At 40.6% G+C, this 23,695-nt stretch overlaps 1 protein-coding gene across 4 annotated transcripts in view; it reads right to left on the bottom strand.

Annotated features, from left to right (window-relative positions):
• The window catches only part of TDRD12 (tudor domain containing 12), a 32,369-nt gene extending 9,098 nt beyond the window's left edge, over positions 1-23,271 (bottom strand). For 2 of the 4 annotated variants that reach the window (XM_048516142.1, XM_048516144.1), the window contains exons 1-21: positions 23,146-23,271; positions 19,605-19,687; positions 19,318-19,476; positions 18,709-18,845; positions 17,731-17,850; positions 16,561-16,616; positions 15,440-15,525; positions 14,032-14,227; positions 12,805-12,887; positions 12,133-12,206; positions 11,811-11,885; positions 10,725-10,785; positions 9,939-10,043; positions 8,401-8,583; positions 7,194-7,350; positions 5,474-5,601; positions 4,792-4,983; positions 4,382-4,510; positions 2,383-2,494; positions 1,691-1,830; positions 1,049-1,269 (exon numbers count right to left, since the gene is read on the bottom strand). In XM_048516142.1, coding sequence (XP_048372099.1) covers positions 1,049-1,269; positions 1,691-1,830; positions 2,383-2,494; positions 4,382-4,510; positions 4,792-4,983; positions 5,474-5,601; positions 7,194-7,350; positions 8,401-8,583; positions 9,939-10,043; positions 10,725-10,785; positions 11,811-11,885; positions 12,133-12,206; positions 12,805-12,887; positions 14,032-14,227; positions 15,440-15,525; positions 16,561-16,616; positions 17,731-17,850; positions 18,709-18,845; positions 19,318-19,476; positions 19,605-19,628 — 2,438 coding nt within the window. In that variant the 5' untranslated portion in view covers positions 19,629-19,687; positions 23,146-23,271. Of the gene's footprint in view, positions 1-1,048; positions 1,270-1,690; positions 1,831-2,382; positions 2,495-4,381; positions 4,511-4,791; positions 4,984-5,473; positions 5,602-7,193; positions 7,351-8,400; positions 8,584-9,938; positions 10,044-10,724; positions 10,786-11,810; positions 11,886-12,132; positions 12,207-12,804; positions 12,888-14,031; positions 14,228-15,439; positions 15,526-16,560; positions 16,617-17,730; positions 17,851-18,708; positions 18,846-18,991; positions 19,053-19,317; positions 19,477-19,604; positions 19,688-23,145 lie in introns of those variants that run through there. The other 2 variants (XM_048516143.1, XM_048516145.1) reach the window with 2 other exon arrangements.
• Between the last annotated feature and the right edge of the window lie 424 nt (positions 23,272-23,695).

Here is a 23,695-nt window from a genome sequence, read left to right as displayed (position 1 = left end):
TAGCATAATTTTGTACTGCAGCATTTGGTTATAAAAAAAGCACTACAGGTGGCATAAAGTACTCACAAGCCATGTAGTATAGTATAATAAAATATATAAAATGCTTGTTTCAGAAATGTGGATCACCTGACGATTTAAAACAAACTTCCCAAATTCCGAAACGTCCCTGGACTTTTTACAGAATCTCCTCACTTTCATTATTCAAGAGGAACCAAAATAATGCAGATCCTATCTTCACAGATAACATACTTCCCAATAAAAACCACCCTTGCAAAGAAACTGCTACAGAAGGCAAATTATACCATTTCTTTTACAAACTGAAAGTGTTTTTCAAAGTATCACTATATACTGAGGCATGTACTGCCCAATCCTAACCTTGCACTCTGGGGAGGTGGAGATAACCAAAAGCATAACCCAAAAACAAAAATAGCAAGACAGTTTTCCAACATTCCAGCATGACACATTGAAAAAACATACGAAGATGCCTTATACTGAATCAGAGGCTCATTCCGCACATGCAGAATAATGCACTTTCAAACTGCTTTCAGTGCTCTTTGAAGCTGTGCAGAATGGGAAAATCCACTTGCAAACAGTTGTGAAAGTGGTTTGAAAACGCATTATTTTGCATGTGCGGAAGGGGCCAGAGCCTGGGCCCAGCAAGTTCAGAATTGTCTGCTCAGACTGACAACAGCTCTCCAAGGTGTCAGGAAGAGCTCTTTCCCATCACCTACCACCTGATCCTTGGGATTGGATGCCAAGTATTGAACCTGAGACCTTTTACATATCAAGCAAGATGAGCTGCCCCTCAGTCATGGCCCCTCCCCCTCAAAGAGAAGTAGCTATACTCTGTCTCAGAAAAAGATGTTAGGTCGGTCAGTTGAGGTGCAGCAGTTGAGAGAATTGTTTGCTTCCACATTAGAATATAGTCCTGAATGAATATGAGAATTATCATTCATTTTTACGTACTGCCTTTGTCAAAACCATTATTTTGTGCATTACTGAACATAGCATTTATGCCAAAGTGTATTTTTACTTGTTATTTTCTTACTTGCAAACCCCGATTGTTTTCAGGTGGTGACAGAGTGGCCTCTCACTCTTACTTTCTTCTTTGGCTTCGACCACTCCAGATATGAAGTCATACAGTTCTGGTGGGATTTTGGCTTCTGTGCGTTCTAAATAACGCAGAACCCCAGCAGCATGGCACATGCTTTTTTCTGTCAACAGTAAGATGGATTTTGCCTTTGGTTCTCCTTGTTGCCGAGACAGAACCTTAAAAAGGGGGAGGAAATGGGGGGCGGGGGGAACCTGCCATCAATCTTTGTTATGATACAACATCATCAGTTGAACAGGGTGCTTTACAGGGCATATCAGCAAGAGAGAAAACGGGGAAGGACATGAACAAATGCAACCGAGGATAGATTTCAAGGGAGTGGTCACCTCACAGCTCTTCCTAGAGGACGTTTCAGACGTCAGAGAAGTAAAAAGCCGAGGCAAGGCATTTGAGAGTAATAAAGTAGGAAAACCACAGGCAGGGATCTACTGGAGCTTAAAGGCAGAAAGACACAGAAGAGGGGAACAGCCAAAGTTGACCTCAACTGGTATGTTATGCGCCCCCCCCCCCCCCGCCCCACAATAACTTTCAGAATGTCATATCACAGTGGCATCTGGTTTGCTCTTGGTTTGTGCAGACCTTTTCTACTGACTTTTGGAAGTTAGCAGACATGCCGTATAAACGTGCACCAAAGATTCTTGGGGAGGTTGGAAAACTGAAATGGATGACACACGTTGCATCAGTAATTCCTAGCGCTGACATGCAGTCATCAGTTAAAACTGAAAAGAAAAACAGAAACTGTAAACAAGAAAAAGGAGCCGACAGGTCTCTAGTATGTTGTGGCAAAACGGTCAGTCCAAATTCACTTATAGCTGAACAGACTCCTAAAAAAGCATAGGCACCATCTCACTTTTTGATATTTTAAGTTGCCGGAGCAATCCTGCAATTCCACACTGTATATAGAACAATGACATTGGTAAGCCCTAATATGACAAGCTCTATCTTTTACATCCCATGTAACATCATCGTAGGAGAAATATCCATAAAAGGCTATAAAATAACATAACATGGGTGCAGAACATATCAACACCTAGTTCTACCCTACAGTTATCTCTCCCTGGTAACTCACCTTCACCATATTCTTTCCCCCATAAAACACCACTTTTTAACATTTTATAAATTGCCTTCATCCACAAAATATCATTTTGTTCTTAATTTGAAACTGAACAGTGCTCAGCCAATTATGTTGACTTAATTCAAAAGTAACAAAGATTTCACAATATCTCAATGAACCTCAACTAAACCCACTTAGAAAGAAGAAAAACACTTACCTAATACAGCATGTGTGGCGGAGGTAAACTTTTTGTTCCACTGAGCTGCAACATAACCAAAATCAATTCCTGGCTGTACTCTCAAGCAAAATATGGAAGTGTTTGCCACTGCCTGGTTATGAAAATGAGAACGGTTTCAAATAATGGGGATTATAATCAATAACAGAACTACGATTAGCAAAGAAAGTTCTTGCACTCTGCCATTCAGTGGCTGGGTCAATATTCACAAGAAGGTCTCAATCTGACCCAAGGTGCATTTTTTTGGTAAAACAAATAGAAAGATGGAGAAGATGTAAAAAATGTCAGCATTCTCCTACCTATAACAGTTACACACAAATGGGACAACAGTAAGCAGCAGTTTGTTATTTCAGAGTACTTCCAAAATAATTTTAAAAATCACTAGGTGGCTTTTTTAAAAGTATCAAACTAATCCCAATAAAATCAGTATAAAACCAGTAGTTTAAAATTCCATAACATCTGCTATAAACATCTTCAATTCTTTCTCTAGTGCCAGACAGAAGAGATAGAAAAGGATTCCCCATTTGAGGTCGAGGACATCTGGGTTTTCTCATCAGCCAATCCCTGGGAGGCTGGAGTAAATTGGGTTGAGCCTCGTGGTCTTCTGGATCCTGCCCTTCTCCTCCTCTTCCAGTTCTCTCCTGCCTCTGGGGAGTGCAGTTGGGTTTTTCAGTTGTCTCTCCTTCACCTAGCTACCTTCTAAAAGATTTATCCTTTCCACCCCCTCTCTATTTCCCGAGGCATACAGGGCTCAGAGCTTGCCAGTATCAGCAGGGATTATGGCTCATTCACTGAGGAACACCTCCGCCAATGCTGCCTTCAGTCATAATGCATTGGTGGAGGAAATATGCAGGGTAGCTATGTGGTCTTCCATCTCCACCTTCGTGCACCATTACAAGTTGAATGTCTTCAGTTTGGCAGATGCCAGCTTTGGTCACAAGGTGTTACAACAGATCTTGGAAGAGGAAAATGAGACTCACCCATAGAGAGTAGTGACACTGCTGGGGGAGGTCACCCTGATGTCCTCGAGCTCAAGTGGAGAATGATCATTGGTTTTCACCCATGAGGGGTTCTTCTCCTTTGAGCAAAAGAGGACATCTGCTCCCCTCCCACCCTTATAACCGTATTGTGCTGGTGTTGAGCTTCCTAGCCATTTCCTTGTATGTTTGCTGGGCTGCTCCATGTATCCTCCAAGTTGCCACCTCCCTCTGTTCTGTTCTTATTACTGTTATGTGTTAGGTCTTCTTCAGGGGGAGAAGTATTTTGTTGTTTCAATCCAGCGGGTGTAACTGCTGTTTGGAATCCCAGAACTGGAAGAGGAGGAGAGGGGCAGGACCCAGAAGACCACGAGGCTCAACACAATTTACTCCTGCCTCCCAGCGACTGGCTGATGGGAAAGCCCAGATGCCCTCTTTCGCTCAAAGGAGAAGGACCCTTCACTAGTGAGTACCAATGGTTGTTCCCAAGCTTTTTGAGCCTGCAGGCACATTTGGAATTCTGACCCAGCAGGGTGGAAACAGCAACAAAATGGCTTCTGCAGGAGGTGGAACCAGCCACAAAATGATTGTCATAGTTTAATTTCAGTGACAAAGTGTAAAAGACCTTTGTGCTGTGGTGGCAGCTACTACCAAAGCAATATTTTTTAAAAAATTTGTACAATCAATTAAATCTGCAACAATCAGAAGCCTTGCTGGGCAAAAGCCCTATCTGTCCCCTGGTATTTCTTACCCATCTATTTATCAATTCTGTAATTATAAGGTGTGAAGAGAAATGATCGCTAGACTTGTCATAAATATATTATATGATTGAAAAAGAGGTGTTTTATTTATACCATAAACACTGTTCACATCTTCAAAGACATCTCTTACAGTTTTTAAGCTAGTGGTCAACTCATGCCATTTAGGAGAGAAGCTCTTCCCACAAGATTCCAATGCCATAAGGACTTTTCCTAGAAATCCATATTTTTAGGTGGAAAAAATACCTTGGAAACCATATCAGTTTCTTCTTGAGAACTGGTGAAAACCAATGTCTTCTGTGTATTAGTAGGAGTACAATCCAATACTTGAAGTAATGTAGAGACTCTGTCACACTCAAGACACATCCGTACAATCTGAATTCACATGCAGTACAAAGTAATTGAAGATTAAAAGATTAAATCTTTCTTAACAAAAAGCCAAAGAATATTTTTTTTATATTTTGAAATAAAAGCCAATTATTCTAAATATTGAACTACTGATAATATTTGCTAAATCTGAAGTCCCCTTTCTTAGGAGTCCACAGTTTAAGCACATTCCAGTGGTTCAGTTTAAGCCGTTCCAGTGGTTCAACTGCTCGTTTTTCACATCCACTGAAAAGACTCACAGGCACATTCCAAACAGAAATTTCTTTTACCTGCTGTACATGCCCGTACACGGCTGCTTCTTCCATGGAGGCGATCACAACATATGGATCATTCATGAACTCTTTGGTTAAATATTGCAAGCTTTTGTTCCAACGGCTTCCCACAGCAACTATCTGCCATGGTGCAGATTCCCTGTCTTCAATGCTGGAGTGATTTTTGTAATACTCCAAGATACTTAACATCTGCAGAACAGGAATAATTATCTTTTCAATCTGTCAACAGGGCAAAAGTTATAACTTTCTTGCTATGTGGCAACGGAAAACCTGGAACTGTTCATTTAGTAATCTAATCCGCAGCTTTAGTTTAAAGCTGGTTTTGAATTGGGTCGTTGATGCAAATAGAACGAGAAGAATGTGAATTTATACCCTGCTTTTCTCAACCATAAGGAATCTCAATGTATTTTACAAACTCTTTCCCTCCCTTGTCCCACAACAGACACCCTGTGAGACTGAGGCCCCTTCCGCACATGCAGAATAATGTGCTTTCAATCCACTTTCACAATTGTTTGAGTGTGGATTTTGCTATTCCACACAGCTGCAAAGTGCATTGGAAGTGGATTGAACATGCATTATTCTGCATGTGCAAAAGGGGCCTGAGAGAGTTCTGAAAAACAGGGTTGCGCTTACTTGCTGCACAATGAAACACATATCAGACGAACACAATCACACTCACTTCTTCATTGGCGTCAGAAAACAGCACCTCAGCCTCATCAAACACAAGATGGCAAAGCCTGAGGAACATTAAACTGTGGCATTCGAGCAGCCGCAAAGCATTATAAGGGGTTGTTACAATGACCTCACCTATAAAGTTGGAAGAAAGTCATCAGCACATAAGCTTGTGTAGTATTATTTGTTTCATTTATTAGACTTTTATCACATATTTCTTCTGGGATTTTCAGGGGACAACCTATGATTCCGTCTTCCTCGCAACAACCTCTGAAGTATTTTAGGATAAGTCAATGTGACTAGCTCAAGTTCACCCAGTGAGCTTCATTACAAACTAGAGATTTGAACCCAGATCTCTCCCCAGTCACATTATGGCAATCTAACCACTACACCAATATATCTAATTTTCATTGTGATCAAATTTAGGGATAGTTGAACCCAGAGACTGGGGCCGGGGGCAGACAAGACAGATCTACCTGCAAACTTGAGAAAATCTTCAGGCTTGCAGAAAATTCTGAAATGTAAACTTATGTGTATATACACACACACACACTTTGGGAGGGATGGGGGGGGGATTAAAAGTTCAAAATAATTGAAGCAACACCTGTAGTTTTAAGAAAATGCCTTCAGTGGCCAAGGCTAAGCAACAACAGCATTGTTAGCCTTCCAGATTCGGTTTCTTTCACGAAAAAGTAGGGGGAGGAGACTAGACCCTTTGCAGGGTGTTTTGGCCTTTGAATAAGGATTCATTAGAGCCAGCAGCAACCAATGGGCTATTTGATACTATGTGATTTCCATAACTTTCAGTCTAACTTCTCTCACAGGGTTATTGTGAGGATAAAATTGAGAAAAGAACGCAGGACAGGCTAGCTTCAGGGAGGGGAAAGAAGAAACAGTGGGGAGGAGAAAATAAGATGCCCCCTTCAAATCCTTGCAGGTCCCTCAGATATTACACTGTATTTGTGGCTGTGCTTGAATATGTAACAGATTTTTTTTCTTTTGCCTACATACCATGTGATGGATCACTATGGAAAGTAACAAGATCACTATGGAAAGTGTACAAATGGAATATGTGTGTCCATTTTACATGGATTTTTTTAAAATCACCCAAATAACAATTTGATCACATAACTAGGTACTGTCAAACCACACACTCATGTCATTGAGCTATGACATGGTTAGGTTTCTGTCCAGATGAATTTGTCTTGTACTTCTACAGACTTAAAAAACACCATGCTTCAAAATGTTACGTTAAGTGCAAATATGCTACGCCATCTAGATTCAAACAATTTGAATTTTTTAAAAACTAGAATGAAGAGAAACCAGTTGTGGTTAAGGTAGACAAGGATAGGGTTGTTAGACAAAATATGCGGAACAATGAATTCTCTGCCCCCTTCATTTTGAAACTTACTATTGTTTAAAAACTGCAATGCTAAACAGAGTTATGTCCTTCTAAACTTGGTTTAGGATTGCACTGCATATAATGTAATACTTTCAAGTTAGATAATAGCGAAGCAGATTTTTCTCAGCATTTTCCTTTGTAGCACCAAGATTCCATCACATGTGGGTAGCCACACTTGTAATAGGCCATTTAACAAGAAAAAAAAATCACTGTATTATTTTCTATCATCTGTTCATGACAGTGTTTTAGATTTTGTTAAGACCCCCATTTAGATATTTACTTATTCAAATTAATTTATGTTTTTAATCAATCAAGTTATCCTTACATCCTCTTGGAAGTTTCACATTCTTGATTTCTTCTTTGTTCAAGCCCAGTAAAAGCAATCTGGGATGAAGAGGTCTAGAACTGTGGGTGTAGATTTCTAGAAACTCAAACACTTGTTCAGCTTTCTTCCACCCAGGACATATGATTAATGCCACTGGCTATAATACAGAAACACACCTCAGTTCACACAGTTAAATTACAAACACTCTGTGAATCAGGACAAATCTATTTTAATAAAAATTACAAAAGCCATTCTTCAGACTGTAGATCTGTTTATATCAAAGCCTACATGAGGAACATTGTTCTCACCATGGTTTAATTATTTTTAAAAATTAAGCTCTCACAACTGTTTTTCGGCTGCCACCTTCACCCTGAATATTCTTATTTATTTTCTTTCTGAATTCATAAAACCAGAGAAGTATCTCTACGGATAGCTTTGCGCTCATCTTATTTATTTTGGACTTGTGAAGACATATTTTTCATGTGTGGCATAAGCAAAATACAGTGTGATTTGTCACAGTTCATGTAAAATCAGTTAGAGTATATTTTATGTTGACAAAAAAAGATGGGTTGACCCAAACAGGAAACAAAAAGTGTCTCCCCAGCAACCCCTTTAAACAAATGTGTTCGAATTACTGTACAGAAGTAGTCATCCTCTCTTGTCCAACATATTCTCTACTTTCCTAAGGTATCTGAATATCATTTCTGCAGAGTAGTTATGTATAAGACCCGATCACCTGGTTCTATCATAAAAACTACTGATTGCTGTCAGTATACTTTCCTAACAAACTAATAACCGAAGGCTTACACATTCTAGGAATGCTGACTTCTAACGAATACCACATGTTCACATGTATCCCACCCAGGGCTGATCATACTTAAAACACAGAACCTGTTTCTAAATAAACCAGCGGTCCTCAACCTGTGGGTCGTGGGCCCTTTGGGGGTCGAATGACCTTTCACAGGGGTCGCCTAAGACCATTGGAAAACGGTCTTTTTATATTTTATATATACCAATTTTATGGTTGGGGGTCACCACAACAAGAGGAACTGTATTAAAGGGTCACGGCATTAGGAAGGTTGAGAACCACTGAAATAAACAGTCACGGAAAGAGAGCCACTTGCGTTACTTGTTTTAACTGACTATCTTCTCAGGACTCTGCTGAAACGCAAAAGCTATCTAAACACAAACTGAACGTTCTACTTACACCATTCCTTGATGGCAGGGACACATAGCAACTTCTGGATTGCAAAAATGTTATAAGTGGCAGAAGATACACAAGTGGATCATTTTCAGGAGTGATTATAATTGAATCACACCCACGAGCTATTGGTGGCCAGGAATATGACTGTATATGGTTAGGACATAGGACCTGATTCCGGAGAAGCTCCTACCCAAATATATAAGAAAGTATTAGCCAAGTACTTATAAAAAACATATATAACATATTTAAAAGTATATAATGATGGACTTTTGATTATAAGAAAACATTTAAGATTAGGACTGAGGTCCAATGAAAGTATATTATGCATACAGCCCAAAGGTGTCCTGTTTACAAAGTATTAAGTGACTTGGGTGCTGTGTGGTTTCCGGGCTGTATAGCCGTGTTCTAGCAGCATTCTCTCCTGACGTTTCGCCTGCATCTGGCGGCAGCATCTTCAGGATCCTGAAGATGCAATACAGGCAAGCAACCACTTTCGGAGAAACCTACAGCACTCAAATGATCGGCAGTAAGAAAGCCTTCGACAATATATTAAGTGACTGCAGAAACTCCAAGGAAACCTCTACCCACCCCCACCCCCCAATTTCTATACATGCATACAGCTTCACTGGACTACAACCCTCATCACTGTAAGATTTCAGTGCGAATTGAACAGTTCATTAACATTTTACGCCTGGGGAAAAATGATGACCTTCCCATTCAAGAGAACAAGCAACTGAAGACATGCTATATTAACTAGATGTTATTAAGGATATGGCTGGAATATCAACCACAATCCTCGGACAAGACAGAAGATGTGCAGACCCCAATAAAATCAATGGGGTATGGGCATAAACTAGTAAAGGCTTGCAGCTATTGACAAAAACATGGTTATACAAGGCAGTTGGCGGTTAAAAGATGGTAGAGGGACTCAGCAATGTAACTGCTACAATTTGCACCACAGAATATTCCAAATGGATTATTTATGCTGACCTGTTATGGGAAAGAAAGTATGAAAATATAGCCAGTTATGAAATAGGCAGAGATGAATGGAGGAGGGGTTTATTCTCTCATTGCTCCTAAATTACAATGCGCTACAACAAACAGGACATAATCAAATCCGTCCTGTACGGACACTAAGTTGAAGACTGTGGGGTGGCAGCTCTATATAATTGTTACATGGATACTACCATGCAGAATATGACAAAAGAATCAAGTGCTTCCGCTGGAGTCTGCATAACTTTTTGTGTGTGTGTGAAAAAGACCCATGTGAACATATGAAACTGCCTTATACTGGGTAAGACAATTGGTCCAGCTAGCTCAGTACAGCCTATTTTGATAAGTAGCAGCTCCCCAGTTCTGGCTGAGATAACTCCTAGAGATACGAACTGAAGTTTTTAACTGGAGACTCTGGGACTGAATCTGGGATTTTCTGCATACAAAACCTGTGCTCTGCCACTGAGCTGTGGCTCCACACAACAACAATGGTAAAGAAGAAATTTATTCACATCCATGATCTAAAATGTGGCATAACAAATCATTACCTTTTTCAGTTCAGGAAAGAGTGGCGCTGTTTCAAGGGTGGTGCAGGGGTCAATTTCATTACTCAGAACAATAGGAAGGCAGGCAATGGCATTCACATGAAACTCCTAAAAGTAAAGATACAAGCCAGAAAATCATAAACAACACTGGTAGAGGCTTTCATTCAGGCTTGTAAATCACAACAAAATGTTTTTCTGCATTACATTTTAAAACTTTTTCAGAACCATCATTATTGGCAGAGCTTAATTATTCAATTATTAGTCAAAGCATTTGATGCAGACACAAGTTGCTTCAAATGTGCCCAAAAGCTTAACAGAAAAAGCATCTTATCAGATGAGAGATCTGAGGTCACCCAAACTATTATAAAACACATGATGTTGTATGCTGCCCTGAGCCTTTTGGGGGAGGGCGGTAAATAAATTAAATATACCATACCATATTATAAAATTATGTCAATTTCATATGAAATAAAGGCTGATTCCGCATGGGCCAAAAACAGCAGTGTGAAAACGGTATGAAAATGGTGTAAAAGGATTTAAAATGGTGTAAAAGGGTTTATACTGTTTTCACACCACTGTTTTTGGCCCATGCGGAATCAGCCAAACATTTTAAAGGTGAAACTCATCTGGTTTTGTGATCACACACAGCTGGCAATCAAGAGTGTGAAATTGGTTCTGGTGGGTTTTCCAAACCCACCAGAACCAGTTGAATCCGGCTGTGAAAGCCTTCCACAATAGAGTGTGAAATGTTCTCCAATCAATACAAAAAAAGTTAATTTCTAAAAGTACCTCTTTCCCATCATGTCTGTCACTAGCTTTCAAAGGATCAGGGTTTAAAAACTGCAGAAGCCTGAAAAATATACGAGTTCACTTTTCAAACACAGTTAGTTTGTTCACAATGACTAATTTATTGAGCCCTGAAAGCACTTATATCGAGATCAGTGAAAAAAATAAGCAATAAGCATTTATTGAAAAGTTAACTTGTTATCTTACAATCCTAATATATGACAGTCTTCCTGGAGACAGTTACATCTCCTTTTGAAAGCAGAACAGCCCTTAGTCCATTTCCCAGAGCTCTTTGACCAAACAGAATTCCAGATCTTTTATCATTTTGGAGGAAGGCAACCAAAATGGTAAAAGGTCTGAAATCCATGCCCTATGAAGAACGACTTAGGAAGCTGGGGATGTTTAGTCTGGAGAAGCGAAGGTTAAGGGGGGACATGATTATGTTTAAATATGTTTAAAGGGATGTCATGTCGAAGAGCAAACTTGTTTTCTGCTGCCTCAGAGACTAGGACATGGAATAATGGACTCAAGGTGCAGGAAAAGAGATTCCACCTAAACATCAGGAAGAACTTTCTGACTGTCAGGGCTGTTCGACAGTGGAATTCACTGCCTCGGAGAGTGATGGAGTCTCCTTCTTTGGAGGTTTTTAAACAGAGGCTGGATGAACATATGTACAGAAGCGCTTTGATTGTGTTCCTGCATGGACGGGGGTTGGACTTTATAGCCTTGTGGTCTCTTCCAACTCTATGATTCTATAGGTTTTTACAGAGCCAGTCACCAGCAAAAAATCACTGTCCTAAGACTGAGACAGTCAGATACAGATTTTTAATTAAGTAGAGTGCACAGTATTGGAGTGTCCTGCATTTCATAAGGTCAAAACAACTATTTTAGGCATCAACCACAAATGTCCTTCATAACTTGTCACCATCACAGTTTCCATTTTCTGTGATATGTACAAGGTACTAAAGCTTCTGAAATACCCAGAGTTTGAACACTGACTACCCTGTGAAAAGTTTCACGATGGACTGATTTTGTTTCTTAATTGCTGAGTGTAACATTCATTGCATAACTTCAAAAGGGAGGACTTACTTCAAACACAGCGTTTTCTTATCAAGACCTTTCTCTATCTCCTTCTGCTTTTGAGTAGTTTTCTGTTGCAATGGGCTAGGGGAGAAAACATAATTATGACAGCCAGTACTAGGATAGTTTACATAAGAGGGGAATCCAGAGTAAGACTTATGGAGTTCATTAAAGGCACTCTAACTCCCCCTCCATAATCTGAGCACTGTTAACAATAACAAAAACTATTTAACAGATTAATTCTGCTTTGCAAACAATACAGGTGTTCTGTTTCTTCAGATCAGTCTCCTGCCTTTGTGAGAAAACATGAATAAAATATGTACAAATGTACCAGTTAGTCTTCCTATTGGCTTGTACAGAATCTGCGATGCCTTTTTCCAAAGGGGGAACAGCCACCACTACATTCTTAAGACAGAAAAAAATAAGGATTTTTTTTTGTTATTCACAGTGTAAGATGGTAGAATATTTCTATGTTTCTTGCTGAAGCCACTCAAATACAGCTTTAAAATAATTGGGCAGCTTTGAAAAGCTGATTCAGTGCAGAAGTACTGATATTATTTTGCTTCTTAACCATTCACACCAAGATGGTACTGGACTGGTTCCCCTGTTGTTGCACCATCTCTAAGCCACACCTCCACATGGTTAATTTCTGGCAGCTGTGAAATGGATTCATCTATCAGCTAGCCCAAATTGTTTCCAAGAAGCCCATGGGCACTTCCTCTGCCATTCTTTACTCACACCAAACCAGGTTTAGCTGAGAGGGAATGGTCTGAGATCTATTGAGTTTCATCAGATACTAGCCCAAAACTTTAATCACTATACCTCATTCCTAACCATCAGGATTGTGTGGCATGCTGATCACCCTTTTAAATTAAAAAACAATGATAATTTTTGTCAAAGAGCACCTGCATAAAATCTGCCTGCAATGATAGGTGACTTTAGTGTGGATCTCTTAAGCATTTTACAAAACTTAAATTCCAGACCCCTCTGATGTAGGACTCACTGACTCAGTTACTTCATTATGGGAGGCCGTTTCCTGTAGACTCTTATGTTTTATTTCCTTAGTATTATCAGAAACAGCAGCATCTAAAAGGAAGTGGACAAGGAACTTGCATAATTCTCATTTCAGAAAACTACAACCACCCAACCCTTAGAAATAATCAACACAAGACAGTGATATGGATTAACATGACCATGTGCCAAATATTCACCAGAGTTGGTTCCAATTGTTTTACAGGTTCCTCAGGAATTATTCAAATTGTCAAGGTAAATTCTGTGAAAACTCATGTCTTTTCAAATTTTTCACAGCACAGGAAGAAACTAAAAACGAACGTATATGGAAAGCAAGTAGGGAGGCAAACTGGGTTGATGCTATGTCACTTAAAGCCCGTTAGTTCCGCACAGAGATCACAAACAGTTTGAGCCACCTTTTGGACACATTCTAGTTTGTAATATGTGCACATATATAAGCTTAATTGAGATGGACTATTCTTACTGGGCAGACATTCCCTTACATTCATCCCAAAATGAAAGACGACGTCAGGGTTATAGCTAAACCAACTCTCTGTTCTTCAGTAAGTTCATCAACCCCGTCTGGAACTTTGGTCAACCCAAGGAACTAGGTTTCTCTTTCCTTTCAAATTGTCTGCAGCCATAAATTACATTTGTCCTAGTAAGTGACCAGAGAGGAGACAAAGCAGTTGATGGCAGAACAAGCAGGGCTAGACCCAGGAGCAAACCAAGCAGAGAAGTCCCTGCAGTGCTACAAACCAGCAGTGCAATGGCCACTTAGCTCAGACCTGGTCAGCAGCACCAGTTACACTCACTGTCAGTGCAGAAGGAGAAAACTGGTCCAACCCTAGCACTAGCATGGGTATGGGGACTTAACTCTGCTCTCCACTAAATGACATAAACTTTCCTTGTAAGTTAAATGACCAGGTCACATGAACACATGATGCTGACGTATACTGAATTAGACTACTGATCCATCAAGGTCATCACTGTCTATGCTAATTGGCAGTAGCTCTCCGGGGACTCAGGCAGAGGGCCTTCGCATCACCTCCTCCCTAATCCTTGTTGCTCAAGGCTGAACCTGGAGGGACCTACTGCATGCAAAGCAGACATTCTCCCACTGAGTCACAGCCCCTCTTTGAATTGGCCCCAGGGAGAATTCCAGAGAAACAGAACCTTACTCCCCACTATACTTCAGAAAGAGATTCATTGTACTCACAAGTTTTTAAATGATTGGATTCTTTGGTTTGCAACAATGTTGGCCACAGAACAAGTGCAGGGTTTATCTTTTCTGAATGAGACTCAGGGGACAAAGTGGGCTGCATCTTTTGTTTTGGCACAATACGCAGTGCTTCATTGTCTTTCATCCCATAGTAGGCAAAGTTCTTTGCAACGAGATCATCATTTACACATATCTACAAAGGAAAGAGATTTCTTTCATGCAATAGTTTGATGTAAAAAGAGAGAAATCAAAACATATTACTACAAAGTGTGGGGCTACACATTATCAAAACAGCTCAATAGCTATTTAAACCTAATGATGGTTTGAAGTAGCACTTAATTTGATACAACTCATGCATATAAAATTTCCTCTAGCAACAGAAGCATGAAAACATCCCACTCTATTCAGATACACAACTTGAGAAGACACAATAAATGTTAAAGCTGCTGCACAGAGTCACTATCAAGTGAATGTGAAGTGGCTGCTATGTGGCACTTCTAGTAGACCCTTAAGTAGGACTACAAAAAATATCCCCAAGAACAAGGCTCCACCGAAACAAAAATCAACATCAAGGGACAGAATATAGCGTCTATAACCTGTGATTTTACCCTTGACTGAGGTTCATTCCGCACATGCAAAGTAATGCACTTTCAAACTGCTTTCAGTGCTCTTTGAAGCTGTGCGGAATAGCAAAATCCACTTGCAAACAGTTGTGAAAGTGGTTTGAAAACGCATTATTTTGCGTGTGCGGAAGGGGCCGAGGACTCTTTGAAAAAGCTTTTGTATGTTTCCATGGTTCTTCCTCTTCTGGGCCAATTTGAAGACTGAGTACCCCAGCCACCCCAAAAGCAGGTACATTTTACAACTAATGGATGCCTTACCACCCTGCTATCAGTTTCCTTCAACCTCAGCTGCAATGTTGGAATTGAGCTTATCTGGAAACAGAGCGCTCAAAGTGAGGCTGTGTGAAGCTCCCTCCCCTTCTTTAAAAAAAGACTCCACTCCCACTTTAGATATGAGTTAGGCATACACAGAATACACCAACATGGCTCCCTCCCATTGTACTTCATCTGACTCTCAGGAAGCAGTTACCTGCAGACAGACACTGAATGCTTATGATTGGTATTGCTACTGGTGAGTAACAAATAAAATCTCCAAGAAACCCTGGAAGGGCAGAATACTGTTCCTTGATATGAGGGGGAAAAGTATTACCACTCAGCTAACATACCTATCTAATGTCTGAGTACTCATGGTCAGTCTTCAAGCAGCGGCTGAGTGAACACTTGTTAGGGATGCTTTGGACTGTTCTTGAACTGAGCAGGAAGTTGGACAATGACCTACATGGGCCCTTCCAATTCTATGATTCTATGAGCGCAAACCAATTTCTAAGGATAACCCAGATTACCTTTTGACCCTTTATTGTGGCGTAAAGATAAACATCAAAACTCTCTTCTTCAACAGCACATAACTTGGCCTCAACTTTGGCAGTTGCTAAAAAATCATGAAAGCACAAGTGGAGAGTTAATTACCTATTTCTGCTTTTCCTCATATTTGAACAGTTCTTTTTCATTTAAGTTTAACAGGCAAGACATCAGTGAATAGGTTAAATACAACTATATGTCATTATGTGGCATTTTAGCATGGTATTTAAATAATCCAAAGGGTATAAAAAACTTGAGCAATGTATAATAAGCTTATACATTTGTTAGCATCATGTTAAACTCTGACTCTGATTACTGTGTCCTCTGAGCTAGAAATTAATGCATTTAACTCCTGAATGTGGTTAATTTCAGAATTTATTCAGCTATCCTTGAAAAACATTATACAGTTCCTTCCAAGAATATTCACACTTCTTTCAAGAATACCTTATTGATACAGATAAGTCTGTTTTCACCCACTATGATCACATGTATTTAACACACCACTGAAAGGGATCTGCCACTTGCTGCAGGATAACCTTTACAGGGAATGGGATTTGGACCTTTCAGTTATCCACATATTAATAATTTTTCTAGTCTAATTTGTGTTTATATCTATTATCGTCTGTAGTTGGTACTTCTACTACTATTGAATTGCAAACATCAAGCGGAATTTGTGAAACACCTTAAATTTATCTCCCAAGTTAATAAAATTGCTTCCAAGTTATTTCTGGTCTTTCTTCTAAAAATAGATTTTGAGTCTTCAGAGACAATTACAGTTACTCTTTGTTTTACTTACTGATTTATTGCTTTTTGCCTGGGGAAGTACTAAGCCCTACAACATGAAACAGCAATGTTTGAATTTGCTCTGTATCTAACACACAATGTAGCTTTCAACAGCACTTATGCTCTCCAGTATTTTTCTCTCCCAAAACTCTTTATGCACTGTTTTTGCAAGAGTTCTGGAGAACTTGAAAGCTTAGACATTATTGTGTGCGTTTGGTTAATCCTAGTAAAATAAATTATGTGGACTGTATTATTAGTTTTACTTTCTTGGAGTTTACTTTTGGACCAGTAACAGCTGTAAGCAACCTTTTTGTCTTCTTACCATTCAGGAGGTTTTGGAAGTACTGAACAGCTGCAACATCCCACCTGTTAGCAGGGCTACAACGAAGCACAAAATTATTTCACTGTAGTAGAACATCTCATTCAGAGCCCCTTCACTACGTTTAATTGAATATACATCAGTCTAATTCTGAAGGGCTGACTGCTATGTGGATAGCAACTGTGTGCAATACAGCCAGTCATGACCATGGCAGAGAATACAACAAACCACACACACACACACACACACACAACACCTTTCTTTGTAATAACAAAACAAAAATCTCACCACCACCACCAGAAAAAAACTCCAGCAATCTCTGTGCAGGTATTGGAAAAAGAAGTTGGCTGAAAATTGCCTGCTGTTTTGGTTTCCTAATAACCAGGATGAATAGTAGTGGTATTTGCTTTGACATTTTTTCCTGTCATAAACCCTGTAGGGTTTTGAAGGCAAGAGATAGTCAGAGGTGGTTTTGCCATTGCCTGCCTCCATGTCACACCCCTGGTATCCCTTGGAAGTTTCCATCCAAATACCTGTTAGGGTCAAGGCTGAAGGTGTGTGACTGGCCCAAGGTGACCCAAGCAAGTTTCCATGGAAGAGGGGGGATTCAAACCTCCGTTTCCCAGATCCTAGTATGACATCGTAACAACTATGCCATGCTGGCCTTGAAATTAGAGAAGATGGATCAGAAGCAGTAATCAGGACATGGGGGTGGTAAATGGGGATGGAGAGAAGCAGCGAGCAGGAGGGAAAGAGTCAAAGTGGGGAAACTGGATTTTCCTTTTCCCATGCTTCCTTGCAAGTTCCCAATTGTCTTAAAGTAATAAGGGACATATTAAGCCTACCCTCTGAGATCTACTAAATGTATTTACATTTTTATTTTAGAAAAACACACAGTGGCATTCTGGGAGACAGAAGGAGAGAGAGAGAGAAATTCTATAGATTACAAGTTCTGGTAGGAAGCCATGTCAGCTCTAGCCCATAAAAGCTTCTGGCGCGATGTCAGTTCATTTTTAAGTGCCTTCTTTTTTTACACATTGGGAACTGTTACACAGAGAAAACCTATCTTACAGCTATCACGAGCTTTATTCACATTGATCTCCGGAAGCTTTGGGTTATAGAAACCATAATGCTATAAAGCACATTACATAATCCCTCACAAACCATACTTACACTATCTCTGCATTGTTGTTACAGTAATCGACACGCAGGGTTACTGGTTTTGTACAGTACAGCCTAAACTTCTTTGCCCTGTAAGGCAGCCTCATAAATGACTCTAAGGCAACACAAATCCTTGAAAACAAACAGATTTCAGAACATAGTGTTATTAAGTTTTGCTGTACACACTTGTTTCCAAAAACTGAATGCTTCAAAGATGGGGAAAAACCCTCTAAGACTTATTACACAAGAATTTAACATATATTGTGCGCCCAGACCTATTTGCCTCTGAATGGTATCAATTTCTTAAATCAAAAATCTACTCTCTAGGTTTAATAATTGAAGATCTCTGTATGCTGTCACCCAGAGAGATTCTGCAAACCTTAAAAAGCAGACTTTTAGAACAGGAGTACCATATCTTGTTGGGGCAAGCAAATAAATCATGCTCACCCCTTTCTTTTGGAATAGTACCAGAACAGGGGCACATAGCCAAATACCTTGAACTATTAACTGAACCCCAACAGAGATGGATTATTACAAGGGCCAGATGCAATACTTTCCCATCGGCCATTACAAAGGGTCGCTACCTATCTATCCTTCTCCAGGATCGGGTCTGTCCACACTGTAAAAACCAAGTGGAGACTCTTGCTCACATTATACTTGATTGTCCGAGATATGTGGGTATTAGGAATTTCTCTCCTGGGCTGGTCTTAGACAAACCTGAAGGAGACTCTGACAACTCTGTTGTGGAGCTTTTGTTAAATAATACAGAGGAAAAAGTAGCAAAATTTCTTTTACAAGTGACAGAACTTTCTAAGTAATGTCCAATGCTAGATACAGTTTATCTGTCTGTGTTTTGAATGTACTTTTGATTTGTACTTCAGAAATGTCTGTAACGCTCTGGAGCCTATTTTAACATGCCTAATAAAGGTTGTTGTATTGTAACATTGAGAACAGAGGCTACCCTCAGACTTTACTTAACTCATTACATACCTGTCTGTTTTCACAGGAACAGTCTTAGCGTGATCTACGAGGAAGCATTCAACAAGGCAATAATCTGTACATGATAAGATTGATTTAACAATGGCTCTGCACCAGGATTTTAGCTCATGACAATAAACAACACAAACCTGGGGGAAAAAAACATGTTATACTGTATGCATTTGATTCCATACAAACCATGCAAAGTAAGATGGAACTCAAGGCAAGTTTACAGAGGAAAAAATGCATTACCCTCAGGGTAGTTCTTAAGGGGAAAAGCAGAAAGAGACCTTACCTCATTCACATCTACATATAAAACACCTACTGTTGCACTCAATATTTCATTCCTGTAGTTTCTGTTAAAATTCAAGGCATTATAATGTATTTTATATGTGAATGAAATCCACTCTTAGCCACTACACCATGCTGGCTTTCAGAACATAACTCTTAGGATGGCATTGTTACTTTAGGATCTTGCCCACCTACACACACACACTGGAATAGTAAACTACATGTTCAGCTTGGGACAAGAACAAAATGACACCTGCACCATAGTCCATACACATACTTTTTCCCTTTCAGTTTTGTATGCATCAAAGCACCAAATCATCATTACGTTACCTGCCCTTCTTCTAATACGGATGGCTTGATTTCATCCACACGTTTGTATGATTTGTTATAGAACTGATTTATTTCTCTGTAAAGTTTTTTGTATTCTGTTTCATTTTCTAAAAAATTTCCATCTCCTACATGAACCCAGAAGCAGTCTGGATTTTCAATCTAATCAATCAGAAAATCAGAAAAAATTATATTAAAATGCGGCACTACTTATTAACTGGAAATGCATTACATGCTTTGAGAGTGTCTTAATATTCTTAGACATGAGCTTAACAAAAAACAGACAATACCTTCAGTACAAAGATGTCAATCATTTTCTTTCTCCAATATTCTTTTAAGCTATGCTGAAGAGTACCTCAAGTTTCACATAACTCTTAAAAGGCAAAAAAGAACACGTATGTTAACTTCTTTAATAAGGTTTTAAAAATAACTGTGCAACAGTAAAGCTTAAACAACTAGGTTGCAATCTAAAACATTTTACAGTTTAAGTCATGAATACTCAACTTTTCAATCTGGTGGCAGAAGAAAGTGCCATCAAGCTTCAGCCAACTTATGGTGACCTTGCAGAGAAGTTCAGGCAACAGAGGTGGTTTACCATTGCCTACTTTGGAGTAGCAACCCTGGACTTCCTTGGTGGTCTACTATGCAAGCACTAACCCTGCTTAGCTTCCGAGATCTGATGAGACTGGGCTAGCCTTTCCAATTTGACTAGACAAAGTCAGAAGTGATCCAGGATCCTGTAAGGTCACTTCTATGTCCTGCTGGATTGGAGTCCAGTAACACCTTAGAGAGCAACAAGATTTTGAAGGAATACGTTTGGTTTCAAAGATGCTGCTGGACCTAACCGGTTTACTGCAGACCAACACAGCTGCTCTCTGAGACAGTTATCCAGAAGTGACAGCACTTGAGTAGCAGTGACAGTTGTGCCCACCTTCCCAACTCCTGTTGGTTGCCAGGCCATGCTTAGCAATCCTAGCTCAACAGGTAGCTACCATGATGCCTGTCACTTAAAGAGATTCAACAGAATCTTACAGACTCACTTTTGCCTCTCTCTGTCAAGCACACCAACTGTGCTGCTGGCAGGGGTCAGCTAGGACACGGTCAGACAGCTCAAGGCGGGCAGCAATCAAGCAAGGGCATAGTCAGGTGGCCCAGAGTCAAGGCACAGGCAGGAGGTCAGGTAAACAGACTGAGAGCTGGAATTCAGAGGAAGACCAGGTATGTGGAATTTACCAGGAAACACACTTGTTGAATCCAGGTTGAGCTATGCCCAAGATAGGGCTGAAGTAAGATGCCCTTGCTAGTGTGGCCAGGATCCTGGGATGACTCAGTCTTCCTCTGAAGCAGATGCCTCAGCTCACAGAGCCTTCCACCATAATGAGCAGCAATGCGAGCACTTCTCCTTTTAACAATTAATTGCTGCCTTTGTCTTTGCCTTCTTCATGCAGCAAGCTCATTACTCAGTTCCTCTGAGGTAACTTAGGGGTCTCTCAGTTGCACGGCATCAGGCTCTGTTGCTTGCTGTGCCTTGGCTGGCAGGGAAGGGCTTGAAGCTGACTCTGTTGCCAGCAACTCCTGGTCTACAATGATTCAGTATCAACATTGAATTCCTTGTCTCCCACGTACTGGCTCACGACATCCACTCCAGAAACCAGGATTTTTGGACTTTGGTGATCAGGGGATGAGAAAGGCTCTCTTAAGTAAAAAGATTAATTTGATTTGGAAAAGTTGCATGTAACTCCATGCATGGACAAAGGGGAGCAGAAATTGAACTTATTCCCAAAAACTATATATAGTACTGCAACATTAACACTGTATGTCAAATCAGGTATCTGGAGAAGAGACATACATTTTCCAAATAAGTAATTATCTGCTCGCTTCTGGACAAAATTGTTTGAACTCTACCAATTGTGTTAGTTCATTAGAAATGGGTCTACAAGCAGTTAAGAGAATCTTACAGTGGAACTCAGGAGAGTAGCAGGAATGTTATTGATCATCTGTTAGCTCACTTTAAAACTAAAGAGAATGTGTTGGGAATAGACTCTGATCCATGAATGTTAGCATTCTGCAGTCCAAGGGAACCCTAAATTTAACAACACAGGCAGTTCACACACAGCATAGCTGCTGCTTGATTTTGTTGTTGTTGTCGTCAAGTAACAGCCAACATATGGCAACCCCATATGGTTTAAGAGACATTCAGATGTGTTTTCCCATTGCCTGCCTCTGTGAAGCAATGCTGGTATTCCTTCATGAGCTTCCACCCAAAGTGCTATCTAGAGCTGACTCTGCTTAGTTTCAGATATCTAGTGAGACTGGGCAAACCTTGGCTGCCCAGGGCAGGGCAGCTGCTGGAGACAGGAGGTTATTCCACCAGTGGTGAACTTCTTCTGCCTAATTAGCTGTACCCTTGGCTGCTTGACACTGGGCTGCTGCCCCGCAGGGGAGACTAATTCACCCAAAGCTGTTTTTATCAGCTCTGTCCTGCTCTGCCCTGCCCCCTGAATGCTTTTCTTATATTGTGATTTTTGAATTATTATTTATTTTTGCAAGAGTTCTGCTTTGCAGAATAAAAAAAGGCACAAATGCATGAATAAAATAAAATGAGGGAAAGAGCTGTGGCTTAGAAGTGTACTCCTATCAGGAGATCTGTGCAATGCAGCAGAAGAGGTGAGAACCACACTGCCTTCCAAACACTAAAACACAAACACAAACACTAAACACAAACATACATTACAGAGTTTAATGGCGCTGTTGAAATCTGAAGTGGAAGTAGATAAACAGCAACTGATCATTACTGAATATGGTGTTGTAATGCTATAGCAATTACTCATTTTTTAAAAGCCTAACAGAGACTGCAAAGGGCAGTTGTGCTAACCGGTCACAGCAAAAGTCCAGCCTTTGGTTGCCAACTCCAGGTTGGGGGGAAAATCCAGGCATTTTTATATGGAAAGGGCACAGTTTGACGAGGGGAAGTACCTAAGTTGGCTATAATGCCACAGCACTCATCCTGCAAGGCAGACAGGGGAACTTATTTCTGTAGTCTGGAGAGCAGGTTGTAATTCAGGGAGATTTCCAGGAAACTCTTTAGTTTGGGGAGGAGACGGCTGAGGGGGGATATGATTGAAGCCTATAAAATTATGCATGGGGTAGAAAATGTTGACAGAGAGAAATCTTTCTCTCTTTCTCACAATACTAGAACCAGGGGGCATTCATTGAAAATGCTGGGGGGAAGAATTAGGACTAATAAAAGGAAACACGTGTGATTGGTGTTTGGAATATGCTGCCACAGGAGGTGGTGATGGCCACTAACCTGGATAGCTTTAAAAAGGGCTTGGACAGATTTATGGAGGAGAAGTCGATTTATGGCTACCAATCTTGATCCTCTTTGATCTGAGATTGCAAATGCCTTAACAGACCAGGTGCTCGGGAGCAACAGCCGCAGAAGGCCATTGCTTTCACCTCCTGCATGTGAGCTCCCAAAGGCACCTGGTGGGCCACTGCGAGTAGCAGAGAGCTGGACTAGATGGACTCTGGTCTGATCCAGCTGGCTTGCTCTTATGTTCTTATACACCTGGAAATTGGAAATTGACATGGACTTAACCACGTTTATTTCAACATAGGCTCACTTCTAGGGGAGCTGCGACTCAGGAAAGCTCACAAGGTAAGATGTCAAGGGACTTTTCATGTATGAGGCAGAATGTCCTGCCCTTCTCTAACAGGCACACTCCCCTCCCCAATAAGGATTTCAACCGTCGGCTCTTCCTGGGCTTTCAAACCGCCTCTGACGGTTTACCTCGTACCCCTTCCCCAGTACAACCGACGCCCTCTCACCTGGCCTCGCGCACCGCGCGCCACCCGCCAACGCCAATTGGGCTCGCGCATGCTCAGTGCCTTTCCAGCGGCAAAAATAAATCTCCGAGAAAACAAATTTGGAGGATTCAACACTTCCGGTGTAAAATGAAACTAGTTTTTATCCCTCTCTCCACCCACCCAAGGCCTAACACCCGTGCAGCGACATCGATTTCTTTTAAATCTTCTATTTCTGCGTAAAGCGGCCTCTTCTGATTGGCTCTGCGGCGGAGATAGCCTTTATTGAGCATGAGTGACGTTGACGCAGGCCAATGAGGGGGAAGAGGAGAACGCTGTGAATGGATGTGAACGCTTGTCCTGGGGCAAATTTTAAAAATAGCGTTATGAACTTTGCCGGGCTAGAGCTCTCTTCTTCAGATGCACTGAGTGGAGCTTCGTCATTTAAGCTGGGTGGTTTTGGAAGGGAAAAAACCGTCCACAGGGCTTATAGGGCCACAAAGTGCGGGACTGTGAAATTAAAATATGATCAGAAAATGCCAAGGGCACAAAATTGACATTTCAGCTTGACTTC

The sequence above is a fragment of the Sphaerodactylus townsendi genome, linkage group LG14 (genome assembly GCF_021028975.2).
Source record: "Sphaerodactylus townsendi isolate TG3544 linkage group LG14, MPM_Stown_v2.3, whole genome shotgun sequence".
In the NCBI taxonomy this organism is placed as follows: Eukaryota; Metazoa; Chordata; class Lepidosauria; order Squamata; family Sphaerodactylidae; genus Sphaerodactylus; species Sphaerodactylus townsendi.
The sequence above is the reverse complement of the archived record's forward strand: the minus strand, read 5'-3'. Positions and strand labels throughout refer to the sequence as shown.